Raw genomic sequence first — 15,697 nt, 5'->3', positions numbered from 1 at the left:
TTATTAGATCTGACTTGTGCAACTTTCACATAAGCTTTTGCAGTGCATACATACCCTTGATACTAGAGATTTAAGTGTAAAGTTAGGGTGTTTGAGAGCAACAGAACTGGATAATGCTCATGACAACTTCTGTGTCTTCCAAAACATTTAATAAACTTAAAAAATCTCTCTTTGTACATTGATAATTCCATAAAGAATTAAGCTACTCCTAAACCATACTGGGATGCGGGTGGTGCTGTGGTGTAAACCACTGAGCCTTGGGCTTGCCGATCAGAAGGTTGGCGGTTCGAATCCCCACAACGGGGTGAGCTCCCGTTGCTCTATCCCAGCTCCTGACAACCTCGCAGTTCAAAAGCACAAAGTGCAAGTGCGGTAGATAAATAGGTACCACTCCGGCGGGAAGGCTCTGGCCACATGACCCAGGAAAACTGTCTGCGGACAAACGTTGGCTCCCTCGGCCAGAAAAGTGAGATGAGCACCGCAACCCCAGTTGTTCATGACTGGACTTAACTGTCAGAGGTCCTTTACCTTTGCCTTTAAACCATACTGTAATTTCAGATCTTAATCATATATGACAGCCTTCAATCACTAAGCAATCAATCCTAAAAACAGAGGTAATTAAACATCATTTTGTCACTACGTATAGCTTTCTGCAACCTAATTGTGTTGCTGTTGCATCATCAGCATTGGTATAGCAAGAGATTGATTACATTAAATTGGAATGAACATTAAGAATTCATTAAGTGGTACTTGGAGGAAGGGAAAACCTATAATTTTTATTTATTACCAATGTTACTTTTGAGACATTTAAGCTGAAATCATTTGCATGTTCAGTGACAAAAAGAAGGAGAAGCTTAGCTTCCAGGGGATATGAAGACTTATTTTTGTAAAAGGGAGTTTTGATTATATATATATATATATATATATATATATATATATATATATATATATGAAATAAATGCAATTTGAAATAGCTGTTTGCAACACAGAAATGTAAAAACAAATGTAATTTAGAAGCACATTTGATAGTTATTGTAGTAAAGGAAGTTACTGCAGGTATTTTGCACTAAGCAAAAATCAAAGTAAGTTTGGGAATTCTTCCTAGTGATGTAAGACAAGTCACCCATACTCACCTTGAGAATCATGTCAGGTTTTCCAACACTTCTGTTGAACACTCAAAACCAATAGCGGATGTTTTCCATAACAGCCTCTCCTATTCACAACCTGCCCCTTTATCTTGGCAAAGAAGAAGTGATTATATGAGTATATGAGGAGAAAATGAACATAAAATTTCATATATTAGTGAAAATAACACAGAGAAATGCATATTAAGGGAATTGCATACAGTTAGGAAAAATTGTATACAAAAAGTCTATATGAAGAGAAATGAGCACTATTACACTCACGAATGTACACAATGCCTTTAAACATTTGGAGATATTAATACTGAAACTATTAAAGATATTAATATTGTGCAGTTTGAAGCAATGGGGTGAATAAAAACTGACTCCTCTTAGGGAAGAAAATTGTCAAGACCAAAATATTTGGTTCCAAAACTTTACTAACAGAACTTTCTTCAAATTAACACAAAAACCAAGTAATGATACATTTAGATAGTTGCCTGATGTTAAATGCTTGTTGAAGCATACAAATATGGAACAACTCCAAACTGACCTAAAATCAAAGGTCTTTCTCTCTGCACAGACTCCATTTCAGCCTGGCCCTGATTTCTCTTCAGGAGAGCGGTCAATAGCACACCTTTGTCTTTGGTGGCTTTCAGAGAGCAAAGATTCACACAAAATGGCGATTTTCAACTTTATACATGTGATCTAAGGTTAAAGCAGCATGTGAGAGCAGAGATACATCACCAGTTAATTAACAACCTGGTGGCACTTTGAGAACTCCTCGTTTAGCTCAATATAATTTTCCAATATAAACCCTTTAGCAATACACATTCAGAGTCATTTTACTTTTCAATGTACAATTAAACAATTATACTTAACAGAAACTTCCTCCTCCTTAATATCAGCATCGCCCTTGTAGAACTCAACAGGGAAGAGGATGGGGACAAAGCAAGAATTAGTTGGCTCTGCCTGCCATGAGCTCTGGTTCCACTTACTTTTGGGTATCCCTGCCTTCTAGCCCAGCAGCCCCCATGGCTACCAACCACAACTGGTTATCATTTTTTGGTACCCTTGATTTGACAGATGAATGGATTGATTGATGATTTGAAGCATCTCAAGGAATGTCCAGCATGTGAGCGATTCTATTTAAACTCTATAAGAATTTTCTGCCTCATCATGGCTCATGTGAAGCTTCCTTTTCCTTGCCAGTGAAGGCCTGAACAAAAATGGAAAGCCGTGATTCAACTTTGATGGGCTCCACAGAGTATTTTCATATTTCTTCAAGGAGAGCACCTAGACCACAGCTCAATTTTCTCTCTACGGTTGTTTTCACTCTGCCCCTTTCCATTGTTTGCTGAGGAGAATAAAATCTAGATGTGTTGGGGAGAGAAAATATGTGATTCAGAATTTATTAGTTCCCTACAGAGTCCTGAAATATTGACTGGCTCTGAGATCGATTACCACCCAGCTCTGGCTCGGTTAGCTGGTTTAAATGGAATAAACCAAATCTCTGTGGTGAAGAGAAGGGAAGAAATAGAAAAACCTGACAGCAGAGACATTGCTTGGACAAGAACAGCATGAAATAGAGACAGTAATACTGTGTGTGTGTGTGTGTGTGTGTGTGAGAGAGAGAGAGAGAGAGAGAGAGAGAGAGAGAGAGAGAGAGGATGTGGTTATGGGCACATGTGGATTTACACATCACATGCAGGGTGAAAAGTATTAAGGAGAAAACATTCAGAAAAACAGAGCCTAAGAACAAGCAAACAAGAGATCTGTCAGAAATGGTCAACTTGCTGGAAAAGATGTCAAAAGCTCATTTCTCAGAGATAAGCCAGCTTTGCGATATGAGGTGTTGGAACACACGCAAACACATGCTGAAGGCCCCAGGTGCAGTCTAGGTAGAGGACTGAGAAAGATTCCTTTTCTGGAATCATTAGATGTAGAAACGTGTGTGCTTTTTGATGTCTATTTTGTTGTTTCTTCAGCTTGTAAACCACTTTGTGTATAGTAATATAGAAAGGTAGTATACAAATTAAAAGTGAAATGAAATGAAAGGGTCCCACTGGCCTGCCCAGTATTGGGAGATGCTGTGGGGACCAGTGCGGTTTAGCAGAAGGCTGCACCGTCCTCAATGGTGTCAGGAGATGTGCATGACTTCATGTGCGATGTTACACATATGCAATGTGCGCCAGGCCCCCTCAACCTTGGGGGCAACCTGGCACCTCTGAAAGGATCTCACATACAGCTGTATACACCTAGGACTCTTTTAAATTATCAAGAACCCTGATTTGCCCAGGGATCCCAGGGTCAAACACACACACCCCTTTCTTGTTAATGCTGAACATGTCAACCTTGACTAATAGGGACATCAGAATATGTGCTGGGGGAGGTGGCCAACAACAGGCATAATCCCACTTTCTCCCTCATGCAGTTAGGGCTAGGTGGAGAAATCTAGCTCTGTTTGCGTTTTTATATGAAACTATATATGGGCAAGACACAGCAAATTTTTGAGAGTCACACTGAATTTTGCAATGAAATTCTCCAAACAGAGAAACAAATTCTACAAAAATGCATATGAGTAAATATAAGATGCAAAAGTCCATTATTCGAGGGGAATTTCTTTAAAATTTGTAGGCAAAATTACATGCTAAAAAGTGTCCATTAGGAGATATGTGCACTCAAATGCTGGCTAATTTTTGTGAGGACTTTTCTTAAACACACACAAACTGATACGTTAATGTGGCAAACTGGATTTAAGATTGGGCGGAAATGAGAAACTGAAAAAAACAGAGATTGACAGAAGAATCAGACTTCGCTCTGTTAATCTCTCAGAAATGGAGAAGGGGATATTGAAACCCCTTGTCATTGTACCAAGATTATAATGCATTTGTGTTTTATCAAAACACAAGTGCATATTCAAAGAACCGTGTGAAAAGAATACAAATGTGTATTTACTTACTTACTTACTTACTTACTTACTTACTTACATACTTACTTACTTACTTACAATGTATATGTGTGATTCAGTAGCTTGGGGGATACAAATAGTATGCATCAACCCTGGAATTCATTTTCATGAATTTCCTAGTTAAATTAAAATGCAGGCAAAATGCAGGGCAGAGTGAAACTGAGGGATTATAAAGTGACTGGATGGGGAAATCCTCTCCTCCCTAAATTGTTGAGCTCACTTCAGCAGTAAAAGCCAGGAGTTGGGAAATCTTGTGAAAGCCAATTGATCTCCCCTCCTCTTTGCTATCTTGTAAACTATGGGGGAGTGGGAAGACTCTTGAATCCCAGAGGAAAATGGAACGGGCAGATTCTAATTGGGATGTAAATGTTGTTTGCCTTATCTATGGAGACCGGGTTCTGACTGTTAATTGGCATGCTGTGAGATCATTTGGAAACGGTTGATATAACTCCGTGGTCCATTGAACAGGAAGCATGGCTGTTTTCACAGTTTGATCATCAATGCATCACTGCACACAGTTCCTTTCCAAGATCCCCCCCACCCCCACCCCTCACTTGCTTATAATGGAACAGTTTTACTTGTCACATACAAGTAAATGTTAATTCTGGGGGAGTGGAATCCTTTGTTGCAAACTATTCAATAATCCAGTGAAGTTAGAGCATTCATATTTTAAGTAGTGCCAAAATCTGTCCTCCAAATTCTTGCAAGTCCCCACCCACCCCTTTTCCTCGCTTTGAATGAGATTTCCATTTTCCTGCCTCATTTTCAGGGCACTTGAGAATTTATTAAGACTTTCTGGGGATGTGGAGTTTTGAATGTATCTCACCATTGTGAGTGGCTGAGAGTGGCATATGTGGTCCCTCCCTCAATAACATTTCCCCAGCATTCTGCAGCCTCCCCAGCTGACCATGCTCCTGATCGTACCCTTGGAAGGAGTTCCCCGTGATGGGATTTAATGCGGACATGGGCACCTGGGGAGAGTGCCGAGTACAGACCACTGGTGAGATGAGTGGTTAGCTGAAAGAAGTGGCACTCACAAGCAATCCTTGCTTCACTCAGAAGTAATGTATTATTAAAATAAAATAAAAAACACCGAAGAGACTTTCACCAAGATTTTCTCTCCCCTTTGATCACTTTTGAATGAAATTCCTAATCTCATTAATTTATAGAGAATGGCTAACAAAAGATGGGAGAAAAATTTAGTGTACTGCTAATTTTAGGCATGCTTGTATCAGGGTTCTATACATATCTCTGTACGGACTTCAAGGCTCTGTTTTGTAGCTTCCTTCTTCCCTAAGCCATAGGAAGTTACAAAGGGAAGCAACTTGTTCTTGTACTGGGGACTTGTGGCCTTTTTCTATGTCTAATATATGCACAGGCATCAACTCATAGGGGCCCAGATCTCTTTGCTCCCCTACCAGTAAAACATTTGACGGAGCTAGGAGGGGGGCAAAGTTGATGGGCATTGCTGCTCCCCTCCACACACATTTGGACTTCGTTTCCCAAGATGCTTTCTAAATAGACTTGTAAAAGGGTTTCTTAACGGCAAGAGAGGTGGGATTGGGCAAAAACCTCTGACATAATTTATTACGGTCTTTATGACTGCAGAGAGAGAGAGAGAGAGAGAGAGAGAGAGAGAATGCAAACTGCTTCTCCATGGGGCAGATTCAAGGAGCTCTACTAGGATGAGAGAGGAAGCAGCTTCTGGTTGCTTATCATTTAAAAAAATTAAACTAGGAGTGCCTAATTCAGATGACTTGGTGTCAGGGCTGGTTCATATGCAGGTCAGCACACAAAAAGAGCCAGTGTGGTGTAGTGGTTAAGAGCGGTAGTCTCGTAATCTGGGGAACCGGGTTCGCGTCTCCGCTCCTCCACATGCAGCTGCTGGGTGACCTTGGGCTAGTCACACTTCTCTGAAGTCTCTCAGCCCCACTCACCTCACAGAGTGTTTGTTGTGGAGGAGGAAGGGAAAGGAGAATGTTAGCCGCTTTGAGACTCCTTCGGGTAGTGATAAAGCGGGATATCAAATCCAAACTCTTATTCTTCCTCTTCTTCTGGGGTTCTCTTGGTTCCCCAGCTGGGGCCTCCCACCATTTCTCATCATCCAGCCAGTCCCTGACGCCTGGAGGGAAAAAGCTCCCCAACTGTTGTTGTTGTTATTGCTGTTGTTGTTGTTAATCTGCCCTTTACCCCAAGGTCCCAGGGCAGTTTACAACAATTGAAACTCAATATTTAAAAGCAATTTAAAGCAACTTACTGTCACTGAAATAAGATGGGTCCTAAAAAATATGCCCAAGCAGGCAAATACATAATTTTGGAACCCGCATTCATTGATTTTGGGTGCAAGTGGTGCTCAACCAGATGCCTAGAAACTTGGGCTTGAGGAGAGTTGGGTTCAAGTCCCTTTTTTAGTTTTAAGAATGCAGAGTATCCCTGGACCAGTCTCTTGTTTTTGAGTCAACATCACAGAACTGTTTTGGAGATAAAAAGTGGAGTGGAGTGGGGAATAAACCTTCACCAGCACTAGATACGTCTGTTGCTGGGATTTGGGGGTGGGGCTTATCTCCCACTCACCCAATATTTTATTCAGGTTGAGGCCCCTAAATATATGCATTTCATTTAAAAGTATGCATGCATAATAAATACAGAAGTTCAGGCATGAAGTCAGATAGAGGCTGCAGTGCTAACCTTTTTCAATAACTACATATGTTTAATGTTTTATTATATTTTTATATATGTTGGAAGCTGCCCAGAGTGGGTGGGGTATACTACTACTAATAGTAACAAGGCTACAAGCAAGTTGCAACCAACAGTGCAATGTAATTGGAGGTATTCACAGATGTTCACAAGTGAATCGGAACTCCTGTCTAAGAAACTGCACTGCACCATCTGATCAAGGTTCACCCTGTTGTACAATCTCTTTTAAAAGTGTTGAGCCAGATGCCATTTGGCACTTCCAAAGTAAATCAGGGGCCACATACAAGTAATAAAATATCTGGCAGATCAAATGTCAACATGTGAAGCTAGTAATTTTATTTCCCTACTAGGAAAGGCTTGCCCTATGTGATTTGTACCAGTCACACAGATGTTAACGTCACAAGGAGTCATTCACTTAGTTCCTGTTCCTATACTTCTTGCTGCAACCCCTTCCTCTTAGAAGTGGACCTATTCATCAGGGAAGATATAGAAAATACCTCACATTCCTTCCTTCTTACTGCTTAGAAACAGTGATGAAGTGGCTAAGCAGCAGTAGCATCTGCCTATTCAGCCATAGAACATTGCCTCAGCCTTTTGCTTTCTGACTTTCTTTATCAATGACCAATTGATTTACTTTAAAAAAAAAGAATGCTAGATTTCTGGACCATTTTCTAGCATGGTGTGGTGTGGGAATGACCATGAAGATGAACTAGAAATTGTTCAGAGCTCTATCCTCGGACGGAACCCTTAAGTTCACCTGGCAATTATAGGAAATAGTCAACTTCATTCATGCCAGGCATTGGGCACTCCCAATCAGTGCATGGCATGATCAATCACCCACACCCCTGCCTTCTGTTGATTCTCCACATGTGGTAACCAAATATAAACTGCAACTGTACTTAAAGACTACATTAATAATAATAATAATTCTATTATTTATACCCTGCCCATCTGGCTGGGTTTCCCCAGCCACTCTGGGCGCTTTACAGCATATTTAAATAATAACCAGTTGTGTATTCTTTATCTCCTTGACATCTGAAGGGAGGGCATTCCACAGGGAGGGCACCACTGCTGAGAAGGCCCTCTGCCTGGTTCCCTGTAACTTTGCTTCTCACAGTGAGGGAACCAGCAGAAGACCCTCGGAGGAGGACCTCAGTCATTCACAGTCATGGTTTAACAGTCATGGTTTCCTCCTCTCTCTCCATGAATCTATCTAATCCCCTTTAAAAAAAGAGAGCTGTGAATTGGACACTTCAATTAAGACCACATAATACACATAACGGGACGCGGGTGGCGCTGTGGGTTAAAGCCTCAGCGCCTAGGGCTTGCCGATCGAAAGGTCGGCGGTTCGAATCCCCGCGGCGGGGTGCGCTCCCGCTGCTCGGTCCCAGCGCCTGCCAACCTAGCAGTTGCCCGGGGGCAAGTAGATAAATAGGTACCGCTTACCAGCGGGAAGGTAAACGGCGTTCCGTGTGCGGCTCTGGCTCGCCAGAGCAGCGTTGTCACGCTGGCCACGTGACCCGGAAGTGTCTTCGGACAGCGCTGGCCCCCGGCCAATAGATGTGAGATGGGCGCACAAACCCCAGAGTCTGTCAAGACTGGCCCGTTCGGGCAGGGGTACCTTTACCTTTACCTTTAATACACACCTGCCTAGGAGTAAGCTCCTCTGAACTCAGCTAGACTTAACTTCTTTACAGGCATAGCAAGTCTATCTATGAGGATGAAACTCAGGGGAAACTCTGAGGCTGGACTCGCATGCACACTTACAATAGGAGTAAATCTCGTTGAGACCTTTCTGAGCAGGCATGCTCTGGATTTGTATGTAAATTCATATTTCATTATGTCTCTTCTGATGTGCACCAGCTCGTTCAGCTAATGTACAAGCTGGTTTTAGAAACTGCCATTAACAATTATACTGTTTGAAGCTCTCTGTAGCTGCATGTGAAACTCATAAGCCAAACTAATTGTTACTAATTATTTGTGGTGTTGTGTGTATGTGGTTCTCCCCGCCCCTCTAAATTTGTTACTGTCTGTAATTCTAATCTGATTAGAGTGTCTTTGTGTTTTAGGGTGGTTATGCTGCATACCGGTATGCCCAGCCTACCACAGCAACCGCAGCTGCCTACAGTGACAGGTAAAAAGTAATTTACTGCTGAATACATACCTCAGTTGGAAATTGTGCTACTTAGACACCTTGTGCTCTGCTTAGGTTTCATGTTTTCTTGCTCTGTGCATAGCTGTAGTCTATAAGGCTACATAGTTATAATCCATGAAGAGCCATTACTAGAAAGGTTAGTTGCCCACCTTATAAGATATTGGATAACTGCGTAGTCACATCTAAACCAAATTTACCATAAACTTAGCAAGGAATGGAGAGACTGCACACGGCTCTCCAAAGTCTGGCATCATCCTGACATTTAGCTTTATGTTCCTTTACTTCTTGAAAGATAAATCCATGTTAAACCCTAATTAAAGCCAATGGAAACAAAAGATATACAGAGCTTATAGTTATTGGTGGGAAATGATCAGCAGCAGAAATGAAACAGTGCTTTCTTGCACCCCCCCCCCAATTTTGGAAGCAAGTCCCTGTTGATCTGGGACTTAATTACTGGCCAAACATGCATAGAATAGGATGGTAATAGCACAATTCTGTTTCTGTTTATTTAGAAGTAAGTTCCATTGAGTTTGACAGTGCTGACAATCTCACAAGTGCAGAGCAAACCTCAGTGGAACTTACTTCCGAGTAAACATTGCCCGTCACCAGTGGCGTAGCGTGGGTTGTCAGCACCCGGGGCAAGGCAAGTAATTTGTGCCCCCTAACCTGTGGATTTGCGCCCCCTAACCCGTGGATTTGCGCCCCCTAACCCTAACCCCCAGATGTTGCGCCCGGTGCGGCCGGCCCCCCCTGCGCCCCCCACGCTACGCCACTGCCCGTCACATTGGTCCCATCATTTCATTGCCCATCCCACTGAGCTCAATGTGTAAGTGAAGCCCAGCCTTCACTCTCTCCCATTGCAGTCAGTGGAACTTACATACGGATGCTTATTCATAGTTTGATTGTGTCCAACATCACTGGGGGAGCAAAGAGATCCAACTCAAATAAAATCTGATCACACAGAATGATGGACAGAATAGAAATACCTTAATTTTGACAACATCAGCTTTCCATTGAAAGAGAAAACAGAACTTTAAAAATCAAATAAATATTCAAAGAAGCAGAGGAAAGGAATAAAATACCTGGATGATTTGCAAAAGGTCTTAGAACTCTCATTTTCACTTACAGAAAATGTTCAGGCATTGTGAGCTGTTAGGGAAAATGGCACCTCTGGAAACCTAACTGGGGAGAGTTTGTCAAGGAAGCAACTGTTAATGAATTTTATATTTCCATTCCTTTTAAGGTGGGGAGTGGCATTAAATTAAAAACATAACGGTGAAACAAATGGTACATATGCATACATATAGAGTATATATCATATGACTTTAAAGTGCTGTTCATGGATTCAGTTCCCTAAATATCTATATGGAACAATGAATGAATGTTGAAATGTTCTGCATGCTCAGTTGCTTTCTCAAAGTGCTGCTTATTCTGGTAATGAAGAAACACATACACATGTTTGGTGAATAAAATCAATTTGCATGAGCTGGCTGAGGCATGCTGTGTCTGACAGGTAAGAAAGTTAACCTTTTTTCCCCCCACTCTGACTTACGGATTAGCCTTATCACTCCAGTTCTGCTATTTGTGCCTGGTATGCAACTGGAGTTCCGGGGTTTTTTTTGCTTTTCGTTCCTTACTTGGAATATCCGATCGTACGGAGTGCAACTCAGTCAATCCTCATTTCATTTCCACAAAGGTGTGTCATTAGCATGTGGCGGCTAAAAGTATTTTCTCTGTGAGCTTGCAGCGCTGAAAAGGCTATTGGATCTTTGAGGGCAAAAGCTATAAATGGTAGCTCAACATTATCTAGAGCCAAACAGGAAAAAGAATAGAAAAGGAAAATTCCTGTTAACCTTCAATTTGTCACTTGGCTCTCTGAAAATATTGATTCTGGGGTTTGAATACATTTTTTTCCTATGGAGGAGCATTGTAGGGCTTGCATGGTGTCAGTATTCATAAAGGAATTGAACACCCTGAACATGCACAGAGTGGCTTCTGCAAATGTGCATTATAACCTGCCCCACTCTTAGGAACCTGCTATTGCAAAGAGAGCACCACTGGTATCCTGAACAAATCAAGTAAAGCAAGGCCATCTGTGCTTCCTCTAGGAATGGGGTGGGGAACCTTCTTTTCCCCCAGCCCAAGGGTCACCTTCCCTCTTGGACAATCTGCCAGGGGCTACATGTCTATGGTGACACCAGAGGCAAAAGTGGGTGGAGCAATGAATGTAAATTTTACCTTTCTGTACTAGCCTTGTTTCTACACATACTCATGTACTCGTTTCTATCCTACATCCAGGCAGCAAGAGGCTTTGTCAGAGTTCACTGACACATTCTAGCCAGGCAGGCAAAAACACTTAATTAGGGTGTGAAGCAGGACTGGTGAGGGGCGTGGCCTGGGGAGACCCCAAAGACAAGATAGAGAGGCCTCCAGGGCTGTATTTGGCCCCTGGGCCTGACTTTTCCAAGCACTACTTTCAGATTGTCAATTTGCTTTTCAATCAGGCATCTAGCATAGAGACTACTCTTCAGGAGAAGCATGAAAAGAAGATATTTCTGAAGGATTCCTGGAAAAGGCTTTTGATCAATTGGAATGGCATAGTTTGATTTGAAATGTGCTTGGGATTGCAGAGGTGTGACAGCATCCGTTTCACAAGAGACAGAGAATATGACCAGGAATAGTAAGAATTTCCATTCAGTTCACATTTAGAGGCAAGCCCACCTAATTTACACCTTTCTGAAACAAAACACAGAGCAAAACATAGCTATCCTTTGATGTTTGTAATACAGTTCTCCACCCAAATTGTGTGGGCAAAAATGCACAGACTGGGGGACACCTCCATGGCATTTGCATTCAGGGTATGGTATTGTGGGGCAGAATTGTTAGCCCTTGTTTGGTCAAGTGTCTACATTTACTGGAATGCAGTGACTTTACAATTCAGCTCTCCATTTTACATGAGTCAGCCTAATGCAGGAGCATTCCCACAGACTTCCAGTTCCATATATTACATTCCAAAGTGTTTTGAATGGCTTAGGTCTGGAGGAAAACTTCAGAGGCACTGAGCTTTGCCTGAAGCAAAATATCAAGCAGAATTTAGATGAAAGGAAGGAAGGAAGTGGGCAAGCAAGCTTAGTTTCACAAGAGGAAGTGATGGCCACCAACTTGGATGGCTTTAAAGGAGGATTGAACAAATTCAGGGAGGATAAGGCTGTCAGTTGCTATGTTCTGCCTCCATGGTCAGAGGCAGTAATGCTTCTGAATGCAAGTTGCTAGAAAACATAGGGGGGGGGAGTGCTGTTGTGCCCGGGTGCTGCTTGTGAGTTTCCCAATGGGCCATCTGATTGGGCACTGTGAGGACATGATGTTGGACTAGATGGGTCATTGGCCTGATTTAGCAGGGTCTTCTTATGTTTAAGCTTTCCCATTCAGCTTCATCCATAAATTATTCTCATTTTTTGAGGACATTTGAGTGCAAGGCCCCCAATGCCTCCATATGCTGTGCAAGCAACAGTAGAATTCCCTGAGCAGTGTATTCAGCATTTTAAAGCAACCTTCAACTATTTTTGCTTTGCAAAAGTAGATTTATTGTTCTCTTTGGAAGCTGACCATCCAGATCATCAACCTTTTTTCAGGCCTCTGGGAACATGTGAATCTTTAAGCAAGTGCCATGAATGCAACCCCCTCTAGTCACTTCTTTCTCTTCTCCAGCCCTCACCCCGAGAGAGGGAGAGAGATTGCCACTTTCCCAAAGGATGTGGGGGAAAGTGAAATTCAGTACAATTAATCTGAGCTGAAAGAGGAAATGGGAAAGAGTGCCACTCTTCCAACTTCCTCCTTCAGCTTTATGTATTTTTCAAGGGAGTAAAAGATCAATTTCACAGTCATAACCAAGGGACAGCAAGAGGGAAAATAATCCATAGACTTTGTGGGCAGCAGGAGAAGACCTCAAGGACATGATTGTGCACATGGCTGCCACAACAATGATCATTGCTCCAAAGAATCACTTGAGACTTAATTTTAGCTAGTTTTGTCAAAACTCTTTTGACTTGCCTGCATTGCAGGGGGCTGGAGAAGATGACCCCCAAGATCCCTTCCAACTCTAGAATTCTATGAGTCCTAGGTTCCCTTGGAATTCCCCTAATGTTTTGTCTGAGGAGAAACTCTCAAGTTTAGAATTAGATTTAGGTGAAGACACTTAGCTAAATCAATTTTCATTGGCGTGGTGGGAATCAGGGGAAGCTCAGGGATGGGATGGGGGAGAAATTCAAGTCAGGTAGCACTTAAAGAGAAGTCTATCTAATCCACATTTCCTTTGAAACAGCATGAAAGCCAAATCTTTCAAGGCAGTTCCCTAGTCAAAATATGTGTACTGATATGTGTAAAATGTGCATGAAAATAACTATACTAGTGAATATAATATACAGAGATTAATATAACATACAGAAATGTACATATCAGAAAATAATCTCACTAAAGTGCTGGCAAATGTTCATGATTCACAATCCAATGTGAAAATGTGCAGAACTGAACTTAAATTTTCTCAGAGCAAATTCAGCCTCCCCACCCCCACTTTGAACAAGCATAAACTGCCTTAGGACCCCCTAAATCGGCTCATCTCCTGGTCTAGTGACCCACTTCCTTTCCTCCCCTGCCTTTCTGATAATCCTTCCACCTGAGTGTCATTTGAGGGGAGCTCTGACAAAGAGATGAGAAGTGTCTTAACAGTAACTTTTGATCAGTGTGTACAAATCACAACAGTCTAGCTCATTTATGAGGATCTGGCTAAGAACACAATGAAATTTTGTCAAACCAAGCAGAATCAGGAAACAGTGCAATAGTTACACTCCCCTCCCAAATTATTATTTATGAAAAAGTATCTCCAGCATGCTAAATTTTCAAATACCCTCTTTATGTATAATTAGGATCGCAAAACATCAGTCTTTTGCATAATCATAGGTATTTTAAGTGGATTTAGTTCGTTTTGAGTATTATGTAGCTTATTGGTTTTAAATGTGTGTGTCCCCAGCTGAATAAAGATTTGGGGGGGGGGTTAGTTGCAAATCTATAAAATTTTAATTGCTTTTCTCTCTGGGGGACATTATAAAACTACTTTTAATAAGTAACCTATGCAAATATGACTTTGAGGATATGAAACTTTATGCAAACATGGATACCTCAAACTATATTTTAGTTGCAAACTGGTTGATTTGATTTATTAACTTCCTAATGTTTTTTTTTTCCCACTAAAAGAAAGATGGATTTTGCATCTGAATAAATTAGTTTATTCATTCCCTGTGGATATCGGTCCTTTTTAAATTGTAAGATGGGGGGGGGAGAGAAATGAAAACACACAAGTCAATTACTAATTCTGCATTTAAGCAAAATTCTAGTTTAAAAGAGTTTGTATCTTTTATTGCCAATTCTAACCCTCAGTTGGCATCATTTTCTAGAATTATTATTTATCTGGTCACAAGAGTGAATTATTTCCCCTTTGGTCAGCTCTTACTATTTCATAATTGTTTTCGATTAGAACAACTAGGGAAATACACACATTTACAAATGTACACAAACCAGAAAAACAACAACGTAAGATAGAAATATTTTTGTTTTAAAGAAATCCACAAGTAAATTATAACTTACTGTTGGGGTATAAGGTTGTAAACTTATGTTTTTTTAATGAAATGGATAGAGGAATTGGGACTGGTTGCATAGTTACTGGTTATGTTAAATAATATTGATATCAGGGAGTCCACGGTTATGAAACCACAGAATAATGGTTGCTTCCAATAGTTCCCTTGTTCATCAAGGTCAGAAATGTTGTGTAACATTGCATAGGATAAGAATAAAGACATGTCAAATAGATAACAAACTGTGAATGAAATGTAAATAGTTTTTTTTAATAAAAGGAGACATGCCGATACGTAACAACCCTCCAAAAAATGAAGTAAGCATTGCAGTTGATCCTCCACTGACATGCACGAAGCTTTTCTGCATATATGAAAAAAAATATTAAGCTTAGTATGAAGAAACTAAGTTTGCAAGTTCCACTGTTTTCCCTGCCACAAAATGACCCCCCACCCAAGAGTAGATTGAGCAAATTGCGGGTATGGAGCAAAACAGTGTGCAAATGAAACTCATCCTTTTTAATGCAAACAACAGTCACATTTCACTTTGATGCAGTGTCGTATATTTGTGCATTTGATATTTGCAACCAAACCAATAAATGTTTGTATTGTAGGAGAGACTAGGGACTGACTAACTTGTTACCTACTTGATGATACATATGAAATCAATTGTCATTGTGCCTGTCATCAAGTATTTCCAGCTTCACCAGCAAGTAATACTGCTAGAAAACCTACAGGCCTTCCCTATTCTCACAAGAAGACTGCTGTCACACACCATTAGAGTGTTAAGGCACACTCCAATTTCCAATTACACCAGCTTCTAGGGGTCTTCACACGTTACATACTCAATCTGTGTACACAATAGTTCTGTGGTATATTCAATACAATATTTCGCATGCAACGTTCAACAAATGCAGAGTCTTTGTGTACAATAGCTGAGCTGTATACAGTCTTTCACAGAAACACTTGTGTATCTGTATAGATGGCTTGTGCTTGTGTTCAGTTTAATGTGCAAAGAAGCCTCCTTTGGACAATAAGTGAGTGATGGCAGCTTCCTGCAATGGGAGGATAAATAGTGGGTGGGGCAGGCAGATGGAGGTTTAATTCCACTTGATTCCTTTCAAGAGGT

The 15,697-nt window shown here is 41.2% G+C and overlaps 1 protein-coding gene across 35 annotated transcripts in view; it reads left to right on the top strand.

The window, feature by feature from the left end:
* The window catches only part of RBFOX1 (RNA binding fox-1 homolog 1), a 1,477,709-nt gene that overhangs the window by 1,420,933 nt on the left and 41,079 nt on the right, over window positions 1-15,697 (top strand). For all 35 annotated transcript variants that reach the window (XM_082199142.1, XM_082199117.1, XM_082199122.1 and 32 more), the window contains one exon: window positions 8,859-8,923. In XM_082199142.1, coding sequence (XP_082055268.1) covers window positions 8,859-8,923 — 65 coding nt within the window. The remainder of the gene's footprint in view (window positions 1-8,858; window positions 8,924-15,697) is intronic.

This window comes from Podarcis vaucheri, assembly GCF_965113315.1.
Source record: "Podarcis vaucheri genome assembly, chromosome: 14".
Taxonomy (NCBI): Eukaryota; Metazoa; Chordata; class Lepidosauria; order Squamata; family Lacertidae; genus Podarcis; species Podarcis vaucheri.
This window is presented reverse-complemented; position numbering and strand designations above follow the sequence as displayed.